Source organism: Ptychodera flava, chromosome 1 (assembly GCF_041260155.1).
Source record: "Ptychodera flava strain L36383 chromosome 1, AS_Pfla_20210202, whole genome shotgun sequence".
Classification (NCBI taxonomy): Eukaryota; Metazoa; Hemichordata; class Enteropneusta; family Ptychoderidae; genus Ptychodera; species Ptychodera flava.
The window spans coordinates 25,373,081-25,400,852 of record NC_091928.1 but is presented as its reverse complement, the minus strand read 5'-3'; the positions used below and the strand labels follow the sequence as shown (position 1 = coordinate 25,400,852).

Genomic DNA, 27,772 nt, shown 5'->3' with positions numbered 1-27,772 from the left:
CTCTGACTGGACCATGTTAGTATCAGTCAATTATGACTGCCAATGGAGGATTAATAGTGAACAATATTGACTGCTACTGGAGGTTAATATGAAAATGTTATTGACTACTACTTCAACAGGGCAATATGTGACGTTTTGAGGACAATATAAGGGAAAATAATATGCGATTATACATTGGCGGACACTATTGGAGATATGTGACTGTCCATGAGGGTGATAATGATAATTACTGCCTGAGTAGAGAGGTGATTATCAAACAATTATTGACCCACTACTTTTCACCACGGTGAGTCGTGCAGAGATCAATGTAAAAGTGATAACACTTTAATGACGTGGTAGAAATGTTGAAAACTGGGCAGAGCGCCAAGATTCTGTGACAGTCTTAGAAATCTAAACGTGAACATTTTAGAGTGAGATTTATATCACTGTAATGCGAAAAATGACAGAAACACAGAACTTCTATTTTTGATGAACATTTTAGCTCTTATCAATCTTATACAAATGTAAGAAGAAATGAAACTAAAAGTTGATGCAACAAACGGTGTAAAAACCAGGTTTGCAAAAATGATAATATTCTACTTTGCTCAACATAAGTGGCAAATTAGCTGACAGAGAGTAGCAAACTTGTTCTTCAGTTTTTGTCTAGTTTTGTTTTGTTTTAGCTATTGTAATTGATAGCTATTTTCAGCCACTACATAAGACCTAATAGATATTTGTTGAGTGATTACACTGTGAAGGTATTAGAAATCCATAGAATCATACACAACCGTGTCAAATTTAGATTTCATGGTAACCGTTCTGAAATGGGGCTTTGAATTCAGAAATCAAGTTCTCTGGTCAAATCGAATACCATCTCAAGATGAAAATACCATATGCACTCTGGAAAGAGATACAGACTTTCAAATCACAATATTTTCCTTCAAGTATAAGACAACAGATACAGTATCATGATTGATAGCCAGTTTAAGAGATTGTCTAACTTAATTAGCTGGCTACTGAAATCTGTTGTGAGATTCTGTTGAGAGGGACAGTCACGAATACTATTGACAAGAAAGTGACATTATCATATGCAAATACCAGAACTGTTGTTAATTGTGAAAAAAAATGGTATGTACCGGTATGTCTCATTCTTTCATGCAGACAGGAACTAAATGTTCATGTTCACAGAATTGTTGAAGGTCTTTTAGAGTGTGACTATAACATACGACCACTTGCATCAAAAATGCACAGAACACGTCGCTGTCGCTGCTTTTTTGCTGGGATTTCAAGCAGGCTAGAGTACAGCTATGGCATTTTTTTTTGAAGATGGCATTAGATTTGACCAGCGAGAAGAGTGTAAAGTAAGAAATAGAAATGAATTCATGAACTGAGAGAGAGTAAGGGGAGGGGGAGGGACTAAGGGGGGGGAAGACAGGAGGAATTATGAGAGGTTGGGAGGGGGGGTAAGAACATGTATGATGAGACCAATCCGTCTGTTCTTGATATGGTACAGTCAATTATAGAGGAAGATTGAAGTGCGTGGAGGCATCGGGAATGGGGGGGGGGAGGAAGGGGAAGGAGGGCAGGGGAGGGGATTTGCATAATGGAGTTTGAAATGGTTTTTACCTGTACGGCTTGTTCTCCCTGATTTCTTGGATGCAGATACATTGCTGGTTGATGTAGTGCGATGATTAGATACTGACCCTGTACGTCCTGTCAAAATTCAAGGAAAAAATCATCAACAATGTTTGGTTAAACATGTATGCAGGCCTCTGCCAATTTATTCTGACAATACAGTATGACATTTGTCATAATGGTGATGACAGCAAAGTGTAAACAAGCTGCAATAAGGTGGTTTTTTTTGTAATTTTTTACCTGTTTTGTCAAAATCATGAACTAGCAGGACTTACACACATGCTGGCACATGGCCATGGGCCTTGACCTTTTGACCTTTATTTCACTTTACTGGCACAGGAGTCCTCACTCATCATTAGAAATGACAGGAAGACAATGGCTTATTAACAGAACATGGCAGTTAAAGTGTTAGATCCATTTATTGATGTGTAATTATTAACTCTCACAATAGTATGGAGTCTTCCCAGGAGAAATATATTTCATCAGGTATTTTGATCAAGCAGGCTAACACATCAATCTAGACATTCAAACAGATAGCATTGACCGCATAATATCATTATCCGCTAATTTTTGTTTTCGAAAGGACATGGAACAAAAACAGTTTTGATACTTTAGTAAATCTACCCATGCATGAAAAATGGGTCAAACTCCACCTGGGTGTAGAATAGGATTGAACTAAAAGGGCAAATGTGGGAGTGAGAGACAGGGGTTAGACACGGTGTAAAGATATCTAGGGGAAGTCACCTGTAGTTTGCTGAGAGGTTGAAACTTTGAGTCCATCCTCCCTGTCTTGGTGGTGATCCTGTCGTCTGTGCTGCTGCTGCTGGTAGTGTTGTGGTTGCTGCTGTTTGCTGTAATAGACATCATTGTCCGCCGTCTGTTTATTGTACCTCGGCGACTCCCTCCTGTCCGAGTCGGCCGACTTGCGTTGCTGTCGGCTGCTCGTCCCGGCCTTGCCGTCGGGGCCTGACGACGCTTTGACTCGGTTAGTTCTGTCAGTGTTCTGAGACTGATCTAGCCTGGATGATGATGGGTTAGTGTTTTTACTCACTGAGTACGAGGTGACGGTTACGCAATTGTCGCCGTTGGTGGCGCTATACCTCCCTGAGGGGCTACAAGTGCCTCCACCACCGCTGCTACAGCTCTCGCATCTAATGTTACGTGAAGATGATTAAATTATGAAATTAAGTTAGTATCTATGTGCCTGCATTAGCACTTTACTTTTGTTAGTGTGCTTTTTATAGATATACTACAAATATATACCTGAAAACTACCATACAAGGATATCTTTCTTATGGTGGAATTTCCGTGTTTCGATTATCCAGGATTCATCAAATCAAACATAGCAAGTGAACTGGAATTCTAAAATCTGCGAAGCGAATTCGTTCCAAACTATGCAGAAAAAATTTTTGTTTCACCGAGACTATAGAGGAAGTAGCATTTTGAGCCATACTAGGGTCACCATCAATTGAATTAACTACCAACAAGATGCACTCAGACAAGATCGGATCCAGCATACTTCAAATGAAACCAGCCAAATTGGTTTTATGCAACGACGCATTTCCCTGCACAGCAATCCTCACCTACCATCCAAAACACCAAGACTGAACAACCTTCAGTGACTGACAGATTTTGAACACTCTTTCACAAGATATTAAAACCACTATATACACAATTTGAGCTTCTCAGTCCTTGACTTGATAAATGTTTCTTTGCGCTCTTTTCCAAAAAAAGTTACACGGAATAATATGGGACACTTTGCCTCTTTGAACCCTATTTCCCATGGGGTGAAATGTCCAAATGATGTCATAAGTCAAAGGTCACTGGGGGATGGGGTTTCAGAGTTCAAACAGTAAATTGCACATAAACTGCAACTTAACCCCTCTGTTCAATGGCTTTATTGTCTTTGATGATGGATTTAGACTGCTACTCAGGGAGGCAGTTGGAATTTTCAGGTAGACGGCACCTCGGGGACAGATATTCAAACTCTGAAATTTTCACAATTCCTGTCTGATCCACCACTTGTCTGGGCTCATTTTAAAGCTCTTGGAATTGGAAAAATTTTCATCGTCTTAGTTTTTAACAATCTAAAATCTATTTTTCCCCCACAGAGGTAACACATGGATGGTGGCCATCTTGAATTTAAATATAGTAAATGTTGGGTAATTTGTTTCTCTAGTATCAAACTATGCATGGTGACCCTTTATTTTCATTCTTGACTCAGTGAGAGAATGATCAAAATTTTGCATTGTGGAAAGTTTGAGCAAAAGTTGAAGTCTTTCACTTTCGAGAGGTGTACTACCTTAAATCTTATACAAAACAGTTATATGATAAATTTTTGTTAGAAGTAAGTATTATGCGATGCTTTTTTACCATTGATAAATGAATACATACAGGTGTGAGCAAATCAACAGTAACCTTTTTGTTTTGGAGGGAATGTATTGTCAGTTCTATCTCAGTATCTGTACTGTAGACAAAACAAGTACTGAGATAGCTCAATAGTAAAGAACAAGAAGATAATATCAAAGGCCAATCAAATGGCATGAATTTGCTTCACCCCTGTAGCAGCCAATGTTATATTCAAATTTAATTTACATTACTCTAACTATCACAACAGTTTCTAGACAGCCATTCACTGCAATTTCAGAACTATATTCCTCTTCAGCATTCTTAAAGAATACCAATCGCTGTATACATTTTTCCCATCATATTCTTTGCTCTTCATAAATCCAAAAGAGGTACTTAATACAATTGAACACCTAGAGATGAGATATAATCTGAACCACTGAAGAGTTCCTGGCAAATTAAACTCTCAGGAGCAGAACAAACTTGCATAGAAATAACTTAAACATAAACTTCAGCTAGTTGGGCTGGTTAGTTTTACTTTTAGCTAGTTAACTTCAGTAAAAGCATTAACTTCAGCAGGGCTGCAGGCATTCTGATCTTGGAAATCCTCAAACTGTCGAAAATCGGATATGAAATGTTTGACTTTAAGACACTTTTGGTTCAGGATTTTGAGTATTCTCTTACCTTGGCTGTGGTTGTGGGTAGCTGATTTGTGTGGCGGATGGACAGCGACTATTTGGATGGCTAGAACGGGCCTTGGCCGAGTAACCTGGATAATAAAAATAAAGTACGATCTCACCGTGACAATGGGAAAAGAATGATGAACAGCTAGCTACACCAGGCTTTGGCCCGGTAACCTGAGTAACAAAAATAATGTGTGGTCTAACCATGGCAACAGGAGAAGAGACAAATAGCTACACCAGGCCTTGGCCGAGTAACCTGGATAACAGAGACAATGTACAATGTCACCATGACAACAGGAAAAGAATGAAAAATTGCTACAACAGGCTTTGGCCGAGCAACCTGAATAACAAAAACAAAGTACCATCTCAACATGACAATAAGAAGAGAATGACAAATAGCTACAACATTCCTTGGCCCAGCAACCTGGATAACAAAAAAGTATGATTTCACCATGACAACAAGAAAAGAATGACAAATAGCTATAACAGGCCTTGGCCCAGTAACCTGGATAACAAAAATAAAGTACAAGATCACCATGATGACAGGAAAGAATAACTAATAGCTACAGTGTCCTATGGCCAAGTAACCTGAATAACAGAAACAACATACAATTTCACTATGACAATGGGAAAACAATGACAACTGAACTTGAAACATCAGGAATGATATTAGTTTGTTTGCTGACCTCTTTTCACAAAATCTGTATAGTCTGTCTGTCGTCTGTCGTCAAGCTGCTCGTCAAACGGAGACGGATGCGTTTTGATGGGACTGCCTCGCCCCGTGGACGGGCGTGATTGCTGCGACCTGGCCATCTGGTGCTGCAACTGCAGCAAGTCTTGCTGCCTCTGCTGAACGGCAGACAGCGCCACCACGTGTTGCCGGGTCGTAGGTCGTGACCTACTGCTACCCTGAGCATCATCCAGGTTCTTTGAAGAGTGACCCCACTCATACTGGTCATCTAAATATAAAACACAACAAATCCATAATGTTAATGAACTTGGAACTACCACAAAATATAGGTCACTTTCTGATATTCTGAAGGAAACTTCATGCTCACAGAATGAGTTGACTGCTTACTTCACCTGCTGACAATTCAAACAACCTCAACCGTCAATCATGACAAAAATGTTGAATTTTATATGCTACATACCACCAAAGATGCCAGGATGTACGACCATTTCATAAAAAAAAATGGCTGATCAGTCCCTGAAACGGACCAATCAGAAAACAGCTTACCTGTAAACTGCAGATCTGAGAGGTGATTGGCCACATATTGTGCAGCAAATGTTTTCTCATGGTGCGGACACAAACCGTCCATTCCATTCATGGGCGCACTAGACATACCCCGTTGTCCAGCAGTATAGCGGAATGTAGGAATTTCTGAATAAATAAAAGCACGGAGGTACTGACATGGCCAGTTTTATGACCCAACGAGAACTGAAATCCTGGTATTTTTGGTGGTATGTACATATTTATATTTCAACATTTTGCAAATTGGATATTTTTGATTGTCAATGAGTTACAGTGACAATTTTAGTACTGAATTCAGTGAAATTGTTTGGTTGGTGCAAAATGTCAAATCACAGTCGTGGATTCATACCAACAGAAATACCAGGATGTGCAATCATGTAGGCATACAAAAAATGTCTGTTTAACCCTTTTAGCGCTGACAGCCTGTATATTTTCCCGCCCAAATTTTAGTGCAAAATTTTACCAATTTTTATGAATTTTTCTATAATTTCTTTATAATTTTGGACCAAATGGACATCACATTTCATTGGCTATAGTTTTTTCTCAAAATTTTGGCAAAAATCTGAGAAAAATTGACAGGGGTTTATTTTATAAAGGGGACAAAAATAGACTTCGGTGCTCAAAGGGTTAACAAATTTAATTCTTTTTCATGAAAAGGAGTAACATGAAAAAAATTGACTCATACAGTTAGTAAGTGGTTACAAAAAACAAGCTGAAAACTTCGTAAAAAACTATGTCACCTGTACACCCCAATTCCCTGTACACTGGTTTACCCTTGCCATTGATAATGTTGGATTTTGATGAACAAATGGTGGTGCAAAGGTCAAAATAAAATAACAATAGGAAATGTTTCATACTAGGATATGATAAAAGTGACTGAAGAATCTCTGTGACATTTTATACAGGTTCAAACATGCAAATGAAATGACAATCAATGTTAACTTGCACAGAACACCACTACACATTAAGAATAAATGCATTGTTAATGACTTTTATGTTCTGAGCTTTTTTCTTTATGCACAGTACAAGAACAATAATCTAAATATCTAACAAATGACAGTGTATGGTAAATAATATTTTCTCTATATTTTTTCCCAAAATCTACCTTTTTCTCCCTGAGGTAAAATTCCGTTCTTCATGTATGCATTGGTGAGCGCTTCCAGGTATTCAGTCTGTTGATGTAAAAAAAAAAATGTAAAGAGTGAAATTTCTAGAAAAAGAAACTGGAAAGCTTCACACGAAATTAGTCATTTTTGTTGATGCATGTCTCGGCTGTTCTTAACACAGGTTTTTAATATTTGACTTAAGGTAGAATGTGCCATGGGGACAGATATTTGGACTTTCCAATTTTTGCAATACTTTTCTGGTCTACCACTTGTGGGAGCTCATTTGAAGCTCTTGAAATAAGGAAAATTTTAACCCTATTTGGTTTTTGAAAATTACATCAAGAATTTTGCTTTCCCTCACAGAGTTAAACAAAGGGACGGTGGCCATTTTGAAGTTTGAATATTGATATACATTCGGTATTTTGTTTCTGTAGTACCAAACTTTACGCCATGATCCCTGATTTTATCAATGTTTTGGTAGGAGATGGTTTGAAGTTTCCTCATGGAAAGTTGAGTAAAGTTTAAATCTTCAGTTTCGAGGTCGCATACTACCTTATTGAAATGCAACAACATTACATTTGATAAGTCAAATGTATTTATAAATTGGTCGGAATATTAAATTTTCTTTTGTGTATGACATAACGTTTCCTGTTGCGTAAAATGTTAAAACACACTAAGGCAAATCAAATGATAGGGTCTCATCATGGCGGATATTTTCATATTGCATGTTGGCTCTCTGTACAGCTCTAAAATTATGCAACTATATTTCCTGAACTTAGCAAGAATACAATTTGTAAACAGTAGTATTGTAAGTGCTGAATAGTAAAATTTAACATGTGTTGTGTAAAGTATAAGAACATCTTACCAGCGCTTATAAAACGAATTGTGTGACATGGCCAATTCAATTAAAAGTACATGCATGCATGTGGATGGCAGTTTGCTTTGTGTGGAGATCAGAGAGAACTTAGCTTCCAAACTTATTATCCATGACAAAGCTGTCAAACTAACCAGCTTGTTGCACAGTGATTTGGTCAGATCACATCACAAATTTCTCTGAGCAAACTCACCTTCCTAGCTTTTTCCTCTTTATCAGCCGAGGAAGTATCATGTCGACTGTAATTCAACCGACTTGTTGAATGACTGTCCTTGGGCATCACATGCTGGTATCTGATCACCTTGGATATCACCTGTGTGGGAGGGAGGGATAAAACAAAAAGTTAAGAGAGAGGGAAGAGTCACCACTGAAGGGCACTCATCAATATTCGGGACATTTTGTTGCTCACCTCATTTAATCAATCATGACTGAAACATTCACCAGAATTGGAAAATTTGTGGGGTAAATATGCAAAACCTTGATATGTCAAACAATACAGTAGCGACCGTGAATCTTTTTTTCGTGTTGTGGAATATAAAAATACAATTGTGTATAAAAATTCTCCTTAAATGAAGATGTAACAACTCTATAACACAACTCAATTCATGAAATTTGAAATACTTAACCAGCTTTGTTTACCATGACAGCAGAAGCTTGGACAATATCACACTTAGTCTAGAAATGACAAGACATGGTATGATACACAAGAAATCTAAGAATCACCACATAACAGTATAGCGGCAATTTCAGCTCCCCATCACACACAGATACTCAGATTGCAACTCATGAGTCCAACACAACTCTGTAACAACACTAACAGGACACAAATCTATGAGTAACATGGTCATGAAAAACAAAGATCCAATTCAGCTTACACACCTTTTCCTCTCTTCTGCCACCACTACCAGCAGACACAGATCCTTCTTTCTCATTGGACGGAGACTCCCTCTTCCCTTCATCAAATTTCTCCGTGGCGTTGGATGGCGTTTCCGGTCCCTCTCTTTCCTGGTTTTAAGTTTCTTCTTCTTCTGAAGCTGTGGAGAGTTAATTATCTGAACACTTGTACGTTATGTGTCTAATGCTCAAAATGTGTCAATTTTTTTGTTAAATATTTCATTTAAGTTTCATTTTTTTCCTCTATGTTTTCATTCTTTGTTTCGGCTCAATGACAAAATCAATCTATCTATGATAAATGAATTCATAAAGTACCAAAGTACAGTCTGTAGGTAATATTCAGTCATATGAAACTTGTACAGAATGAGGAATAGTGATAGAAAGCCCCAATGGATTGTGAGTCTTGCTTGAATTTATAAAGGTTGGGTGAGTGGGACATCTCGAATGCAGGGAGTTCCACATGAGGGGAGCAACATGTTAAGAAGGCGTACAGATCAGCCAGAGGTTTTCATCTCGCCTGGTTCCCAAAGTAGCATTTTCTTGTTTGAACAAACTGCGTAAGATGTACTCCTTCAAGGTGGATTAAGTTCAATATAAAACAGGAGCAGGTGTCAAACACAGAACATATGAGTAACGAGAGTTGATCGAGTTTACTACGACACTTCATGGTGTGAGATAGGCAGTGTATAGCTTGATGGTGAAAACCATCATCATCTAAAAATGGCAACAGAATAGTAACAGACAATCCTGACTTTAAGTCGAAACCTCTCCACTTGCTATTTTCCAGAACGAAATTCATGTGTACAAAAAAGGTAATCAGCTGAAGTGAAACATTAACAAGCGACCTAGCGGCCGATATAGCTCCGCTGTGTTTATGTAGAGAATAACTATTTTTGACACATGTTGATGAAGAAGGTGGAAATCTTGATAGCTCAATGCAGTGGCCAGAAAAGTGGCTAAAATAGCTGAAAAAAAATACACAATTGAAGTTTCATCATACTTTGAATATATCACATTGGATTCATCCCTAAGAACATGTCACCCAAAGCTATCTGATGAGTAGTTTTATGAGAATAAATTTCTGACCAAAAATGGCAACAATTGGCCCAAAAAATCAAAATGTGGCAGATTTCATCACAAATTTTTTTCTTCAAAAGATCAATTAGTTCATCTATAGAAACCTGTATACCAAATTTTGAAGCCGTTAACCCAGTACTTTTGAGAAACACATTTTGTGACCAAAAATGGAAAAAAAATTGCCCAAAATTTCAAAATTGCAGATTTCATCATAATTTCAATAAATATCATTTACTACAGATTTCGATTCAGTGTAACGTTTGGAGAAAGTAGAACAAACGTCCTTTGGTGTCGATTTAATCTCGATAACGTAAACATTGTATCGCGGGGCTACTAAAATAATTAACTTGGCGCTATCAGTGTCTGAGGAAGTGAGGGGGGGTTATTACAGTTTACGAACAAACATTTAACTGTAGACAGTACAGTTCATTCCTGAAACATATTTTACTCCAAACATTTGAAGCCAAAACCAACGTTAAAAATAAATAAAATCCAACAAAGACATGAACATATTTCACGTTCATTACAGAAGTTGTAAAACATCAAGCCATAGAGAAAACGTGTTGACTGGTATGTCCATGATGACCCGAAAATTTCACAGTTGTGTGACTATGGTTTTGGTTTTGTCATCACATGAAATGAAGATCTGAATTAACACAGAACTTATGATATGAGTATCACTATAATGAACAACAGTCTTACATTTTGAGATTGGAAACTTTTCAGAAGTGTACGTTAATCGGAAAGTTGACATCAGCGTCAAAATCTGACAACTATGACAATATCGCGATTTAAAATCGGTACAACATTCTTTCACCGGGGCTGTCGATTAGTTTATCCGCAAACAAGAACATGAAAAAGGCACACCACCACAGTCTCATCTTGTGGCTGCGTTGTCGGCTTGTATTAGCATAATTCCTATACGTTACGTTAGCTGGACTTGATAATTTGCGTAAAATAACATTTTAAACTTGGAGGAATCCCACAGTGGAAAAATAACCATGGCAGTCGGCTGCCGTAATGCCAGACAGTGCATGAAAAATGGCGTATTGCATATTACGATGCAGCATGTCTCTATATTCAGGACACTTCAAACGTTTCTTCAAGTCATTAAATAAATATTCAACAGGATTTATATCAGGCGAGTATGTCGGCGTGAAAACATATTCGACTCCTAAATTGTCCAAGGATTGCCGAAGTGCTCTTCCACCTTCATGGTGGTGAATAGGACAATTATCTACCACTATCACGTCACCGGGCCGAATTGCTGGTTCGCCATTGTCCGTGTTAGCATCAACAGCTTCAGTAAAAAACTGCAAAAACTGAGTTGTGTTGGATGCCCCGCGATTATGTTTGCGTAACAAATTCCGTTAGCACCCATAAGTACGTTTAGAGTCATATTTGGACTTTTTGCATATCGTTGCAATTCAACGCATCGCTCGCCAACAGGCGAATGACCGTAGTTTTGTGAGCCAACAGACGGTAATTGAATTCCAGATTCGTCCATAAACTTTACAGTGTATGGATTACATTGTGACAAGAAATCGGTATAGGCTTGAGTGTAAACCATATTTCCCTCCGTGAATCTCTCATAGGCATGCTTAGTTATCTTCTTTCTTGTCCACTCGCCACTTGGTAGTCGGTATTTCACGTATTTACAAAGAGCAGACGTCGAAATTTCAATGTCTGCATTTTGCGCCAAGTTTGTTTTAATTTCGGCATATGAAATCGACGGTCTTTCACTTTTCAGCATCTCTACATACAACAGGTCGTGGTTATTCAATTTTCGCTGACGTCCACCACTACAAGGCTTTCGTTGTAGATGCCCTTGTTCACGATACTGCTTCCATAGTTTTTTTAACAGTTAACAGTACATGAGACCCTTGTTGTGTTTCTGGCAACTTCGGCAATCTTTCCGTGAGGTATTACTCCGGTTTCGTCATTAGCTCCTACGTCCAACAAAGACTGCAAAACAAGCTTGCGATAGTCAAGACTGAGTTCTTTACCTCTTTGGAACATTCTACCTCTAGCCGACATTGTTTCCATAGTTTTAGTTAGACAGTAAAAATGCCGCTCAAGCACGGTGTGAAAGTCACTCTCTCAGAAGATAGTCACGCATCTAATTTTAGAAACGTAATTACTGTAGTTTGATTAGTGCAGGCTACTACCAATGTGACGGGGTGTGAGAAAGTAAACTTTTTTACAGTGAGCTGTATATAACTTCGCGTAAATTGGACACAGATGAATCGACTGTGTTGGCAAAACAAACGTCCGTCTTATCTTGCCTGACAGCCTTGACAGAATCTGCTCCCTGGCTAAAATTCAACGGAGATCAAAAAAGTTCATGTACTTCATAACAGTGGAACGGTCCAAAATACGTCACAAGTCTGTATCGCACACAAATGTCGCAAACTTCAGGTTTTTGGCGCGCTATGCGATCTAGGCCCGGTATAGGGGACTCTCAATTTCAATCTATCCAAACCGCTGGTTTATAGCTGTGAGGATGGCGTTGTCAAAGTCTTTCGGGGATTCTAACGAAGAACTCGAACTAATTATCCATTATGTGTATTACGGACGAGAGCGATGCACTCCAATGGACGTACGCGTGACCGACTTGTTATGTAGAGGATACACGTGGTTTCTAGATCGACTGCGTCAATGTATTCCCTATATTGGTCGAATGGATTGCATCAGGTTGTGCTACAGAAATTGCGATGGTTTGTGGATTGATATCGTGGAATCTACATTTTCAAGAGTGATAAAATCTGCACAGCGACATTCATTGTCTGACTTTTTGTCATTGCATTTGCGTGTACTGGACGGGACATCTCCATATCAAAAGAGAAAGGAGTCAAGCTGTGAAAATCAAAGCGACGTCTCAAACAGTGATGAAAGTTCAGTCCGTCGTGGACTTTCGTTCGATACGCAACGTGAGGGAATCCATAATGATCCAACTACCGACATTTCAAGCCCTCCTTCAAACAAATCAAGAGATGAAACAAGCAGATTTGTTTATAAGAGTCCGATGGAAATTGATATCGAATTGAAGCGGCAACAACTTGAAGTGAAACAACAGGAGCACGCGGAATACCTCGAAATATACGAATGCCTTCAAAGAAAATATACACCCAGCCCTGGAGTAGCTGTTGATAAGCGTAAAAGAATGTGCAGTAACTGTCACTTGCGTGGAACTGGACATCACAAGGGAAACTGTCCCAATATAAGGTGTACGTCGGCAGTTCAGTGCGGTGAAATCGATCACCATAGAGATGAGATGAACGAACTGAATGCAGTTGCACAAGAAACCGAAAAACTGGAGAAAGATGTTCGACGTTTAGAAACCGAGGTGACTGCCAAGTATAAAGCTTTCGAAAAAGTCAGTGACACATTTGAAAAGAAAATAGAAGCTCATTTGATAAGATCAAACCCCGACAAGTATCTCCTAGACAGAATTGGACGAAACAAAAGAAATTTAGTTCTGCACGCTGACATCGCGATACTGAAAAAACACTATGCAAACACGCTACCGACGAATTTGGATATCGCATCTAAAACGTTTCAGTCAATTATCGATAGGGAAACACAAAGATTGACGGCTAGTACAGTGGCAAAACAGAAGAAAAGCGCCATCGATATTCTCATTGAGAAAAATCCAACCCGTTACTCTATCGTTAAACCAACGTCAACCCAGCCGGCCACACATGCAATCATGCCATCAACCGAGACCTGCGGACCAGCGGCAAGCACGGAGTCCGTTGTTGACAACAGTTATGTACAGCAGGGCAACTTACACCAATATCAGCCCTGTATGTACTCTTATGGTTATTATCCGTACCAGTTTCCATGGTATACTCCGCCCTTAACACAATCGGCAAATTATTACCAGCAGCCGTTAATAACTCCGCCAAGTGCCACTGCGACAATATCTGGTGCAGTTTCTACCGCGACAAATTATCTACCGCCTTTGCCTGACCAGCCTTCTCAGCAGCAACCGCCACCACCACCGTCACCGCCATCGCCGTTCCCATGAGTTTGTTGTAGTTTGAACGGTCGTAGAACAAGTATAATCTTTTTCAGGCATTTTCACATTCAAGCAGTCGTGTTTATTATTCATCTCGTTACGTGTTTGTGTTTTTTGGAGCGTTGAATCATTTTCACAGATGACTCACAACTCGCCTTTGCGACGATTTGCGATGCAAGTCGGATATTTAGCATTTTCTACAATCACATTTAAAAGATGGATTAACTTTTTACGTAATGTCTAGTTTTCTGTTGTCTGAGCGAAATATTCATTCCTGTGTTCGGATAAAATGTTTTAAGGTCAGTCTAGATTTGACAGCAAATTATCGCGATGTACTTGCAGTCATCTGATTTGCAAAGGTCAAGTTCTGGTGAAGGTTTTCTTTTGAAACGTTACAGTGCTGTAATCTCAAAATGTTAGAGTATATAGTCACTGCCACTTACCAACTCTGTTCTGATCTTCAGTTTTATGTGACAAAGCCATTACCACGTCACAACTGTGAAAGTTTAGGTCATGGACCGGACGTGTATATCACCACGGTATCTTTATTGTTTGATGTTTCACAACTTTCTTAATCAACAATGATTACTTAGATGTTTTCGTTGGATTTTCATTCTTGTTGTTCTGTTACTGTTTCAATATTTGAAAATAAAATGTCTCACAGACTCTGTCTCACAGAAATTGACTGTGTTGCTGTCCACTGTAATCAGAGACACTGATAGCGCCAAGTTAATTATTTTAGTAGCCCCGCGATACAATGTTTATGTTATCGCGATTAAATCGACACCAAAGGACGTTGTTCCTACTTTCTCGAAACGTTACACTGAATCGAAATCTGTAGTAGTTCATCTGTAGGAACCTGTTTACCAAATTTCAAACCTATCAGATGAGTAGTTTTGTAAATACACATTTTTTTACTAAAACTGGCAAAAATTGCCCAAAAAATACAAAATAACAGATTTCATCAGAAATCAATAATATTATTCTTACTAGTTTATCTATAGAAACCTGTATACCAAATCTCAAAACTATCAGACCAGTTATTTTTGAGAAATACATTTTTTGACCAAAAATGGCAAAAATTATTTTAAAAATGCAAATTTGCATATGTCTGCACAATTTGAACAAATCTGAAATAGATCATCCCTGGGGACCTATGTACCAAATATCAAAGCTATCTGACTGGTAGTTTTGAAGAAGAAGATTTTTAAAGATTTTTTTTACCAAAAATGATACAAATTGCTTTAAAAATACAAATATGCAAATTTCACCATGATGTGAAAATACCCTAAGTAAACTGCATATCAAATTTCAAAGCAATTGGACAAGCGGTTTCAGAGAAGAAGATTTTTTTTACTAAAACACTAAAAAATGCCCCCAAAATACCAAATATGCAAATTTCACACACGATTTGAACAAACTGAAGTGAGGTCACCCTAAGTGAACTGCATATATTATTTCAAAGCAATGGACTTGAGGTTCCAGAGGAGAAGGCAATTGTTAACGGACGACGACGGAAAATCAACCTATTTGATAAGCTCCGCGCCGTTGACAGCGGAGCCTAAAAGGGGGACATGCCACAACAAGAGAAAGGTTAATGCTTTTATCTGTAAATTATAAATTACGACTTCAACAAAACAGTGAGAATAGAATCTTGATATAGTTTTCATTTGACATGAAGTTTGAAAGTTGACATGCACATTAACGTGGTCCTCCAATAATGGATAGATATTCCAGATTTGTCCATATCTGTGACCTACCTTTGGAGCGATGGCTAACAGGTGCACAGGAAGTCCATCATCAGCTGAACTGTCTGAACCACTCGTACTGAAAAGTGAATGACACTGCAGATTAGAAAGCTGTTTCAAATACTTGTGATTTACTGAAAACTAAGGATTCAAAAATTTCATTTTATTTACTTCAAAGTTATTTTCTCCCTTGATGCTTGCTCTCTCTTGCTCTGCAAAACACCACTGTGACATCTGATAAAACTGAGTGCTTTCTTTTATCAGCTAAGTACAGAAACCATATTTTTCGTAAAGTTTAAATGACTTTCATAATGTGCAGTACTTCATCTAGGCTAACAGATTGCAGGATGCCTGCCATTTGGTAAGCCAAACCCTGCTTTTCAAAGACGGAAGTCAGGATGACATTTAACCAATCAAATATTGATCATAGTTACCTGTACTGTCCCCTAGATAATTCAAATTTCACCCTACCCCTGTCATTGTAGCACGGGGGACAGGAGCTGGGCACCCCCTCCCCTTGCCCTAACATCGTTGATCAAATAGAGTATGTTATTTTACAGATTTGCATTGTCTATGTTGGTTATGATGGGACTTGATCTCATATATTGAATTCATCTCCCTGATATGTGCTCACCCACAGATGCTACGATATTGACACAATCTTTCAAACATCTGAAAGGACAATTCCATTTCATAGAACCACTAGGGGGTTCAGAGAGTGCAAGTGAGGGTGCGTGAACTCACCTTGATTCAACAACTGACAAGTACTCTTCATTCAAATCTACGACGCCGTCCGGAGGAAGCGGTGATCCAACAAGACGCAGATGGCAGGATCTCCTGGCGTACTCTCTCCTCCAAGGCACAAAGAATTTGAGCAGACTGTGGTGAAAGGAATGGCAAGAACATGAAAAGATTGGTTTTAGACAAAACAGAAGTTTGCTTGATTCATCTGGAAAGACTAGCAACCACACTAAGTGCACTGCAGGGGGTTCTGCCAATATATTTTTAACTTTTGCGTAAAAATACATTCATGCATACGTATATGCGTGTCTGATAGTGTATACATTAGAAGTGAGGTTGCAAGTTAAATATGTAACATGCGTTTTAGACTTGTGTATTGTATGATGAGATGTGAGTAATTTGGAAGAATTTGCAGAATCAGAGTGCAGATGTCTGCGAGTCTCTGTGTTTATGCGGTCTGAATATTTATACCAGAGGCGCATCCTACCGGTAAAGCTAACTACTGGCATTGCTGAAATTTCCTATCTTCTCGTAGACACTTTTCTTTTACCTAAATTGGTTTCCAAAATGTAATTTTGCACTAACTCAAACTCAGGTAATATCAGCCTTTCACAGACGTTGCACTTTATGCATGTCCAACTACTCCATTGCAAACAATGGGTTAGATGAAATCTTGGCAGTAAAAAGTGAGGGATTGTTGTAAGAGAAGTGACAATTTCATAAAATTTCTACACAAACATGCAACTTGCTATTCATTCAGTGTGTAACTACATATTGCAAGCACTGGGAGAGATACTGTATTCGGGTTGGAAATTTCACATGGAAGTGTATCTAATGAATTTCTTGATATTAACACGTGTCAACTGATAGATGCAAGGCATGCTGGGATGTGGCTGTCATGCCTAGATCTCAAATTTGTATTGATAATTACCAGCAAAACGAGAGAAGACCACAGCCATTTTGGAAAAAGAATAAAGAAAGGACATGTCTACATTATTCAAAATGATACCACAGATTTACATGATATTGCTAAAGAGATAATGCTAGCATTAGCAGTATGTCAGATGAAACAGTCAGACACTGAATCTGTGTCGGAATTCCTATTAAAGCATTCTTATTTGCATTATTACTGATGTACCAACAGGTATTATAGGATGACATGATCAAATCAAAATGTCACCCTAACTTGATTACGTTAATGATGCGTTGAGTTCAAAAGATGTACTTTGAATCTAGTCGGCCTCTCAGCATCACATTCTGTAAGAAGCATATGTCACTTCACCCATGCTGAAAGTTCAAAGGTCACCTGCAATAAGGCTCAGCAAGTGTGGTGTTGATGCTCAGCTTTCACTGTCGCTGCCTTCAATCTAGCTTATTGATTCACAGTTCAAAGGTCACCCATGTCAAGTGGTCAATGATTGCGGTGCATGATGTGGGTGTGACTGTCTGATGCCTATCACTTCACAAGATGCTAATTTACAATTCAAGAAACTGGCATGTGAAAAAAAAAAACGACACAAATTCAAGCATCCAAGTTTTCTCTTTGCAGCAAGGTAGTACAATACAACATAACAAAATCAAGTTTGATCTTGGAAAATCACATGTATTTGTGCATTAATGTATATGCAGTCATTACTCATTATGGTAGGAACAAAATGGTACGTACTACAGCAGACAGCAATTTTTTTACCTTCAACCCAAATATCTGTGAACAACATGCATGTGTCACAATAATGGGCTGATTCTTGTAGCTGTGGTATCGTCTTCTTAGGGTGCCTCTTATTAGAAATTGTTACATATAACTCCCTATGATAATTTGATTTACAATGTGGCTTAGTGTGACCCCAGCACTGTTCAATCTTTCAATATTAGTGATTGACAAATAAGATCACTTAGTGCTATAGTTGTGTTGTAGGTGGACGTTGTTCATTGTTATCATTTATCATTATTAATGACGCTACTGTTGTCACTAGGACCACTACAGCTGCTATGCACTCCTAATACTACAGTACTTACAACATGTACAATATAGGAGTGTGTATTACTTACCTTGGAGTTGTCTGGATCACAGTAGTCCAACAAGGAATCACAGAAGTGGTATCCCATGGCTTCGTAGTCCCTAGTACTGAAGTGATAGTTAGCTTTGTTGCCCATTGAAGATCCACAAAATGTGGCCTGTTGCATAGATCAAGACATTGTGATGGGAATCATTCCATATTAGAAAGATGAACTTCTACATAAATCAAATATGTATTTCCCATTTAGGGTCTCCTGGATTGCTAGAAGGACAGTTATACACAGGATATAAGTTAACCCAAGGGACATTTTCCCTAACTCTACCCCTATAACCTAGCCCTGACGGTGTAGATTAGAAATGGCCTGTGGTTGGTTAACTTCTGAAGGGTTAGAATCCTGATAACATTGACTTTTCTTTGAGATTTCTGTGGTAATGTTGAACTTGGTCCATCCCATTGCTTCCACTCATTAAAAGGGAAAGAAACTCTTGTCCTCAAGGATGAAATCATGAAAAATACAACCGAAAGTTACAACGAGTGTCCCTCTTTGATTAAAGTATTAGTTATCAGTATCTTTGGTCATGTTGAAAAATGTTATCAGTGACACTCAATGAAAACATACAGTTACGTAGTTGGTTTGAATATAAATGCATGCACTTTGTTGTTTAGCTGAAACCAAACAAGTGGAACATCACAGCTTGTACAATATACATGTAACTTGGGGAATTTTTTTCAAAGTCTCCTTACCTCCATGGTAAAGCTGTTCATTATACCCATCTGCCACATCACTACACGTCCAGTTCCTTCTTTGCTCTTCTGAACTTTGAACTTGCAACTCTCGTAGGAGAACTGTCGATGAGAAAATACCGACAGCCAAACAGATCACAGATAGAGCAAAGCCAATGTTTAGTCTTCTATTTCCCATATAGGGATGATTAACGCTTGCCTTTTCTCTCTTCTAACTTAGGATGTGAGAAAAGTTTTACACTATACAAAATTTTAAATTTCGACAATGCATATCCAATGAGAGGCTGAGAGTGAGTGCCAACATCAATGTACTGTCAATTCTACCACACACAGATTCTACTAGCTGTACTGTGATCAAACTTTCTGCCCATGGTCTTACCTTTCCAGGTGCATTTTTATTGAGAATGAAAGGAAAGATCCGTTCCCTAAGTCTCTTGGCTGGATCATGTCTGTTCTCACATCCGTAGATGAACACATTCTGCTTCCTGCTGTGGCCATGTAAATCACAGTAGATGGTGACATCACGTTCCTCCATTAACCTGTGTGGTTAACAAAAACTTGCAGGTAAGATAGTGACATGTCAAACTGTATGACACTGGATTTACAAAATGGAAACTGAACGAAATTAGAGGGGAAGTGAAAAGTATAAGCTGTCCAGATTGTAACCCTTCTACAACCTGATTTTGGTGCTACCCCCAGTATTTTCAATAAGGTGGTTGGATCTATGTACATGGAAATGGGGATGGAAGGGTTAAGGAAGAGATTGTTTAATACATTGATTGTCCAATACCAAATTAAATACCCAGTACTTTTCTGGTATACGGATACTCTCTTAAACAGTCATATGTAGAATTAATTTTGGTTTATTGACAGAATTGCACTGCATTTATAGTGGCTGAACTCTAAGCAGCCATGCAAAGTGTGGCTGGTAGGTTTTGATCGGCGTGACACATAAAAATTTTGTAGTAAGAGGTTCATTATCATGTTATTATGTAGATTTATTAACACCTGGATTAGGGTCTCCTCCAATCAGCTGTCTCGCCTCCTATGTAACAAATACCTGGTGTTGTGAGGTTAATTTCTGTTACCTTCAGCATAGACCAGTTGAGTTCTAAATCCCAGTGTGACAGTGTGTGTGTATAGAGAACCCCACATCCATCGAAGAAACCACACACCCTTCACAAAGCCACTGAGGGCAAGTCAAGGGTCCCACTTACTTTTTGATGAGCATTTTGCAGTGACACACGGACGGAAACGACTCCTTGAGTACTGATTTGTAATTCCTGTTGAGATCTCTCCCAGCCAGCGAACATCGGTAATTGCCTACAATCACGCCATCCGGGTTCAACATGGGTATCACCTTGAAGACAAAGGTGTCTCGTAATAACTGAAAGACAAAATACACAGGTCGATTATTTTAAGAATGCAATACATGCATGTTATAGTTGTGAATATTAACATCCCTTGAGATTTTGCAGAACAGTACATTACTTGTTTCTGATCCTGCAGTGCAATTTGTTTTCAGAGTAGAACACACTTTTAAACTTACTGATTTAAACTTTCAACAATTCCCTTTCAAAAATCAAGAATAAAAGTTGGGAGTCTACATGCAAATCTTGGTATTAAAGACACTCATTACTGATATTTGAAATTCAAAATGGCCAATATCTTCATGTCAGCTGTATGCGGAAATTTTTTTTATTTTCACAAAAAATCAAAACAGTGAAAACTTCACTCCTCCCACAAGTTTCAAAATGAGTCAAACACAAGTGATATACAAGTGTAGTATTGTGAAAATTTGAGAGTCCAAAAATATATCGTTGAGGCACATTCTGCCTTCAAATCTATACCCAGTGTAGGTCCAGGCATAGTTACTGTGTTCAAGTAAAATCTAGTTTGATTACTGAATTCTCAGTACGACAAAGAAAGTATCATGCCATCACATATGGTACTACAGGGGCTATTGATCTGCTGTGTCACCCACCTTAGCATCAGCTGAATCCCCCGTCAAATAGTCGAGGAACCCTTTCATCATCCAGCTAGCTGGTGTTTCTCCTGGATGCACTCTGGCTGTCAGGACAACGGCACGTTTGCTCTGTGTTTGGGGGTGAGAGAAATTAAGATATAAATCTATGGATCCTCAATGATTTGCATTATTGAGGTCTGTCACCACCAGCACTTTCTACATCTTATCGTTTTCAAACAGGGTGGCTGGATGTATTTACAGCTGTCATTATGAAGTGATAGTCTAACCTTTTCACCACCATGGTTTGGCCCAAAACTAATGCTATCAATGGTGAGTGTGGACCTGTTTACAGGGAATTGGGGGTGAAGAGGCGAATATTATGAATCTGCTCAGCAGACCAGAAGCAATAATCCAAAATGCATATACATGCTTACAATACATTTGATCAACAGACTGTACACGTCGTATAATCAAATTATACCATAGATGCACTGCGAATCATTCATTCTGAAAGCTGCTTGAGTTCTGGTCATTACAAAGTTATGAAATGACCTTGTTTCAATTTACATAGTTGTACCGGTACATATTTTAGAGTATAGTGTTTTCAACATGTACATGCTTTGGTAAAACGAACAATTTACCACGCTACATTTTTGATATCAAGAAAAGCTGGGTCAGAATATCATTTTAACTTATGTTTTGGAGGTAAAGACTCTTTCACTCCAAAAGTGACAATATGTAGAAATAATCTGACACAGAAATTATATATTTTCTGCTTTGTGCTGATTACTTATGCCTACCTTGGCGTTGTTGGGTTTATTGAAGGTGATGTAATTGTTAACACGTAGACTAAGTGGCCGGCTAGCGTGCGACACAGAAACACGCTGTTTGCAGAAACGACTCCGCACAGGGTCATTCTGCAGGTGAAGAAGGTAACTCTATAAAAAAAAAGAAAGGAATAAAATCATGAGGTAAACTGTTATCATACTCTGGTAAAATTTCAAAAGACTTATGTAAGGTAGAATGCATCTCGGGTATAGATATTTGGACTTTCAAAATCGTTCAACTCTTTTCTGATCTTCCACTTGTTGGGGGCTCATGTTAAAGCTCTTGGAGTAAGAAAAAGTTTCACCATCTCAGTTTTTCATAAATTGAAATTTTCATTTACTTCATAGAGTTAACACAGGGATGACGGCCATTTTGAATATTAATATCGGTAAATCTTGGGTATTTTGTTTCTGTAGTACTACACTTTTCACAGTGACCCCTGATTTTCATTCTTGATTTGGTAAGACAATGGTTGAAAGTTTAACTGAGGAACGTTTGAGTAAAAGTTTAAGTCTTTCACTTTCGAGGTGCGTACTACCTTCAAGGAAATGTCTTGTATTATTATGTAAAATTGAGATTTTATAAGTACATGCATTGTGATTTCTGATTTCTGTAATTTAAACTGAAATTTCTTCATGTTTCACTCTTATATACATGTAAAGCACCACTATGAATAGGTAGACAAGACTTGTAATCATAAGTAAGGCACACACGGTTATGAAAGACTTTGTTATTAGGTTTCTTAGTGGAATAAAAATCATGGTCACCGTGTTCAAATACAAAGTAATCTATTTCACAAAACAGTGAATTTTCTTTTCATATCTTCTGCAAAATTTAGTGCAGAAATAAGTTTTATACGACTTCCTTCCCCTTATTTAAAAAAAACTTTCATGGTATGAAAGTTTTTTCAAAAGCAATATTCCCTCAAAAATCATTGTAGAACACAACAAGTTTTCAGTAACACTGGGTAGTCCACTTTTGGCGTTTGAAGTTGTTTATGCAAAGCTGGAAGGTAGACCATAAAATGCTGAAATTAGACTACAAACTGCACTTGAGATGATAACATACCTGTAAATCTGAGTATGAATATGGATAACAATGTGCAAAGTAATAGGTATCATTGTTGTTTGGAAATGTACATGTCCACGTCAGCGAATAGTAATATTTCTCTCCTTTCATGTTTGTTCGTCTGAAATTGAAGAAAGGAAAAACAAATGTTTCGGGTCAATGTACAATGCTGGACATGTTGAAACTTAAAGATGTTAAAGTGTGTAAAGTGTGGGTACATTGCAGGCACTGTCAGTTCACATGCGAACTGCAAGTATCAAGACCGGAAAAATATGCCACAAGAGGGCGCTCTAAACAGCTCATGCAGGTCACTTGCCGGTCATTGTCAAGTGTCATGTGTCTTGCACATTTTTCGTCTAGTTTCTTTATTCAGTTACAGTTTTTGTGACATGACATTTTTGTGCCAAAAATGGTCATGTCTGCTATCACGGTTCCATTTTATGAATATGCTTCCTCTTTTAAACACTTCACGGTCACTCATGTGCAACACACGATCAATGGTTCTACTCCAATCTCAATTAAAATAGGATATGATGTGTTCTACAGACTCATAACATCCAAGATAACACATAATGGCGGTACAAACAAAAACCCATGTGTACAAATGTACAAATGTGTGCATTTGTGCATGTTGGTTTGTTTTTGCCGTGGTCCATTCAAAATCAGATGGGTTTAACTAATGTGACACCAAGTTGTTAGAATTTTCCAATTTGATTTAATGCTTTCAGGAGAACAGGAATTAGCAGTATTTTAATGACGAGAGTCTTCGGGCGGCCTTCAAGACGTGGTACAGTCACAAGCTGACAAGTGTCAAACATCAGTGTATCAGCTGTGAATGCTCCCGTTATGGCCCTGTTTGATTTATTCTCTTCAGTGGTTATGATGTGTCATCAGTTTGGCGCTGTGTTATTTCTTGAATCTTGTCTTGTGTGTCATTTAAGCCATGACCTTGGATGCTCTTTGAATTGTATACGCCACTAATATTCTCTGGTAAATCAGAAAGCTGCAATACATGTGTAGTGACAGATCACTGTATTACCTGTGATTATTTCTATAATATTTGATGTCTTCACCACATCTTCTCCATCCTATCTGCTTGTTGAGGGCATCCAACTCTGAATACATCAGTGGCCTCATACCTTGATTATACAGACTTCCAGGCTACAAAAAGAAAACAAAACAAAAAACAGTTAAAATAACAGATATTGGTTTTGAGAAAAGTGCATGTTAACATTACAGGCTGAGTTCCTCCTTTGTTGCATGATACATCATTTGTATTCAGCATTGATGGTTAACCTCCTTTATCACAATGGTTTGCCCCAATATGTCATTATTGTCAGTCATGAAGCTAGACCTGTGTTCTAGGAAATAGGGGAAAAGTTGAGCCATTACGTCCCTCCACAGAAATATTCTGTATGAATTCTATTGGAATAATGTATATTACTAAACACGGTCCAATATCGTTACCATTGATTTTCAACAGGACAAAAAACCTCATATGGGAGTACCATATGTCAAAATTTACCACTGCAATTCCACAAGAGCAATCCAATCAGATACATGGGAGACTCTGTCCTACAGGAAAGAGTGTTTGTTGCCATTTGCTCAGTACGTAAGTTAATACCACTGGTAAATAAATATCTCAACACATTTTCTAAATCTACACGGACTCTCACAAACACAATGCACACACACACACACACACGCACACACTCCCCTGGTGCATGGTATGAGATACAGGAGCATTGCCATAACCCCTGGAATGTGTTTCATACCAGATCTAATCCCTGTGGGACGGGGTACCAACAAACACTATAGTGGTCTCTCTATTGACTTATTTTTACTTTTGTACTTGTCTGGGTTACTATAACAAATACCAGTGTTTGTCAACAACGTCATGTTCCCCTTACAAAGACTTGTCACAGTCATTTGGCATGTTATTTCTCTCACATACATACATGTATCAACTACCAGGGCATTCTGCTCTCAATATAATATTGTTTTACATAAATCATGGGCAAAAAAGTCCCATATCTTTTGTCTTTCTTTTTAAAACTTACTTGAGATCTTACATGAGTATATTCTGTCTCAAGGCTTTGAAGAATCACACCCTCCCTAACTCTATTGATAACTTTTGGAGTTCAACGTGATGGGCAAAACAACCAGGATATAACTGTGAATTGCATCACTTTTTGTGATTGGGAATACAGGTTTATCTTAGAATATTATGGAATTGGCATCAAAGGGAAGAAAATTCCGGAATAGGCTAAATTCAGTGGGAAGGGAGAAGTCGTGTTATATTTGTTACAAAGGAAATTTAATTCTTGTATCAGGACTAAATTTCAATACATCAAACATTCTAAAGAGTCATTTCTATTCAAGTATGTTGGAGAAAGACTTTCACTTATAGTAACTCATTAATTCCGCCGCGGTAAATCTGAAATGGGAGAGTGGCAGTTCGATATTAAGTGGTCAGTAGACAAGGCGAACATTTCACTACATGACAGCTCATAGCAAAACACCAACGCATTGTGTCCTAAGTATTGTCTGATTATTCCATTGTCTGTCCTTGTAGTAGTACTGATAGAAAACCAGCAGACCGAGTAGGAATTTCATCGGCGTAGACACCACAATGAAAGGTTTTGAGAGACTGCTGCAGGGCCATTGTTGCTGTGACAATGGTTTACAAAAGACGCGGGGAAGTTGGAAGAAGTCAGTGAGAAATTACACAGAGTTGATGTTCGAGTTTTGAGAGATTGACTGCGTTGACAAGCTGGTCAAATAATGGTCTCTGCATGATTGAGCTCACTGTCAAAGCTGGTGCAATCACAGATATGTGTCTGGTTTACACAGTTTAGTAAAGATTAATAAGTCATTATAATAAAGGAATTGATAACTCACTACTTATACTTCCTAATATTTTGGCAAAATTCCTGTTCTCCGAAACAAAATTATTTTTATTTCATCATGAAAAGAGCAACTGCTTGATATAAATATTGATAAATTGATACATCTGTAAAATCATAAGATTTTCAGTGTTGCTAATTTTGCTAATAGATAACAAAAACGTCTGATAGGGTATAAAAATTAAATAAGCACCACTGACGCACTAACATGGTACACCAATATGCAATATCTGATTATACCGGACCAAAACAAATCATTTCCCAGAAACATGTAAATTATTTCTTACAGTTATAAGAAAGCAAACAACACCAACATAATGTTAAAAGATGATGACATCAGCCCCTCCTAACCCTTACACCCCCATTTCTCAGTGCAGAGGTCCAACTTTACTATAGACTAGGATTGGGCCAAACGCTTGTGTACATGTGACTAGGGTGAAGTTCAGTTCTATCAAAGTTATCTTGGCTGAAACACTCCTACTGCCTGTACCAACCTATACGTACTCTGAGAATTCTATACATGCCGCAGCAAGTGCATGTCACCTGTATAGGTATATCTGCTTACTCCTCATACAACTTGGGAAGTATCGAATGTCCTGAGTTTATTAATATAAGCAGTTGCTCCTTTGAAGTAATTCATTCACCTCACTATTATCATACCCATTTCTAAGTGCTGAGGTCCAATTTTACCCACAGCAAACAATAGGATCATACCAAAATGTACAAGTGGCAGGGTTTAACTCGGCAGGATTCATTATTGGCAGTGTTCTTACCTTCATAAGATTCACAATTGTGAATCTGTAGCGTATTCCAGGCCTGGCGTTGTTCACACGGAAGTAGTACCACTGTGTGTGTTTCTTGGTGTACAGGTCGTAACGAAGGTGTAGCTCATACTCGTATTCAGACCTTTGAAAAAAATATAACATAAGAAGATTATAAACAGTGTAGTTGTGACCACAAACCACAATTTTTTATTGTCATAATCAAGCCTGACAATATAAAGAGCAAACAGAATGCACATTTTACACATGGCATAATTTGTAACCATAAATAAAGAAGTCTATACTTATGCCTTGACAATATTATTATAACTAAACCACACAAGTTGTGTTGTCCAAACAAAATTATTTCAATGTAATCTCTACTACTTGGGAGTATTGTTTTGACTCAAAAGAGTTATTTTGACTTTATAACAATATCTCATCTTCATAGTTTGTTTTATTTTGATAAGTCAGCGCAACTTCAGACTTGATCTTTTGACGTCCCAGTATCATTTCAACTTGGTATTTGAATGGCTGATTGTCAGTGGGGAAAAACATGCAACAACTATGGACATACTTCACAATTGAACACAATAATATGAACTCCCTAGCAATAAATATAAAGTGTATTTATCTGAAACTTTTGCATTCAATTGATTTTAATTTTTTAGCTGTTTCTTGTATTTTGACTTATTTATTCATTTATTATACTTATTTATTGATGCGTCTCTTTTGACACTTGTAAAGTTTGGAGAGGCTGACATGTAGAAAAACATGAACATTTAGGTGAAAAATTTTATTTCAGATTGGATGCTTTTCACATGCATTGATGAGATCAACTGCTTTTCCCCCTAACATCTGGTGTAGGTATTTTGGCAATCTTCCAAACTGTGAAAAAACTTCAGGAATTTTTTTTTTGTCCTTCAAAGAATTCTACACAATGGTATGTGACTCATTCTGCCTGTCTGAAAAAATCTTTTTGACAACACAGGCTTCGTAGCATTGTTTGAAGCCAGACAGTTTGGAAACACATCTAACTCTACTACAGAAATAGTGCCTTATTTGAATTCACTCAGGGCACCGAGACTTAACCTGCTGACCAGCCCCCTCCCATCCCCCAACCCT

At 38.1% G+C, this 27,772-nt stretch overlaps 2 protein-coding genes across 5 annotated transcripts in view; both read right to left on the bottom strand.

Annotated features, from left to right (window-relative positions):
- The window catches only part of LOC139133618 (uncharacterized), a 26,447-nt gene extending 10,751 nt beyond the window's left edge, over window positions 1-15,696 (bottom strand). For 2 of the 4 annotated variants that reach the window (XM_070700369.1, XM_070700375.1), the window contains exons 1-9: window positions 15,628-15,696; window positions 8,755-8,909; window positions 8,069-8,188; window positions 7,001-7,067; window positions 5,881-6,024; window positions 5,330-5,602; window positions 4,645-4,729; window positions 2,359-2,765; window positions 1,606-1,692 (exon numbers count right to left, since the gene is read on the bottom strand). In XM_070700369.1, the coding sequence (XP_070556470.1) occupies window positions 1,606-1,692; window positions 2,359-2,765; window positions 4,645-4,729; window positions 5,330-5,602; window positions 5,881-6,024; window positions 7,001-7,067; window positions 8,069-8,155 (1,150 nt within the window). In that variant the 5' untranslated portion in view covers window positions 8,156-8,188; window positions 8,755-8,909; window positions 15,628-15,696. The remainder of the gene's footprint in view (window positions 1-1,605; window positions 1,693-2,358; window positions 2,766-4,644; window positions 4,730-5,329; window positions 5,603-5,880; window positions 6,025-7,000; window positions 7,068-8,068; window positions 8,189-8,754; window positions 8,910-15,627) is intronic. The other 2 variants (XM_070700380.1, XM_070700388.1) reach the window with 2 other exon arrangements.
- The window catches only part of LOC139143696 (cytosolic carboxypeptidase 3-like), a 26,245-nt gene continuing 13,799 nt past the window's right edge, over window positions 15,327-27,772 (bottom strand). Inside the window, exons 9-21 of the mRNA XM_070714217.1 lie at window positions 26,660-26,792; window positions 24,020-24,141; window positions 22,981-23,101; window positions 21,885-22,022; window positions 21,103-21,213; window positions 20,336-20,505; window positions 19,498-19,657; window positions 19,119-19,220; window positions 18,406-18,531; window positions 17,837-17,847; window positions 16,360-16,494; window positions 15,628-15,694; window positions 15,327-15,428 (exon numbers count right to left, since the gene is read on the bottom strand). Coding sequence (XP_070570318.1) covers window positions 15,327-15,428; window positions 15,628-15,694; window positions 16,360-16,494; window positions 17,837-17,847; window positions 18,406-18,531; window positions 19,119-19,220; window positions 19,498-19,657; window positions 20,336-20,505; window positions 21,103-21,213; window positions 21,885-22,022; window positions 22,981-23,101; window positions 24,020-24,141; window positions 26,660-26,792 — 1,498 coding nt within the window. The remainder of the gene's footprint in view (window positions 15,429-15,627; window positions 15,695-16,359; window positions 16,495-17,836; window positions 17,848-18,405; window positions 18,532-19,118; window positions 19,221-19,497; window positions 19,658-20,335; window positions 20,506-21,102; window positions 21,214-21,884; window positions 22,023-22,980; window positions 23,102-24,019; window positions 24,142-26,659; window positions 26,793-27,772) is intronic.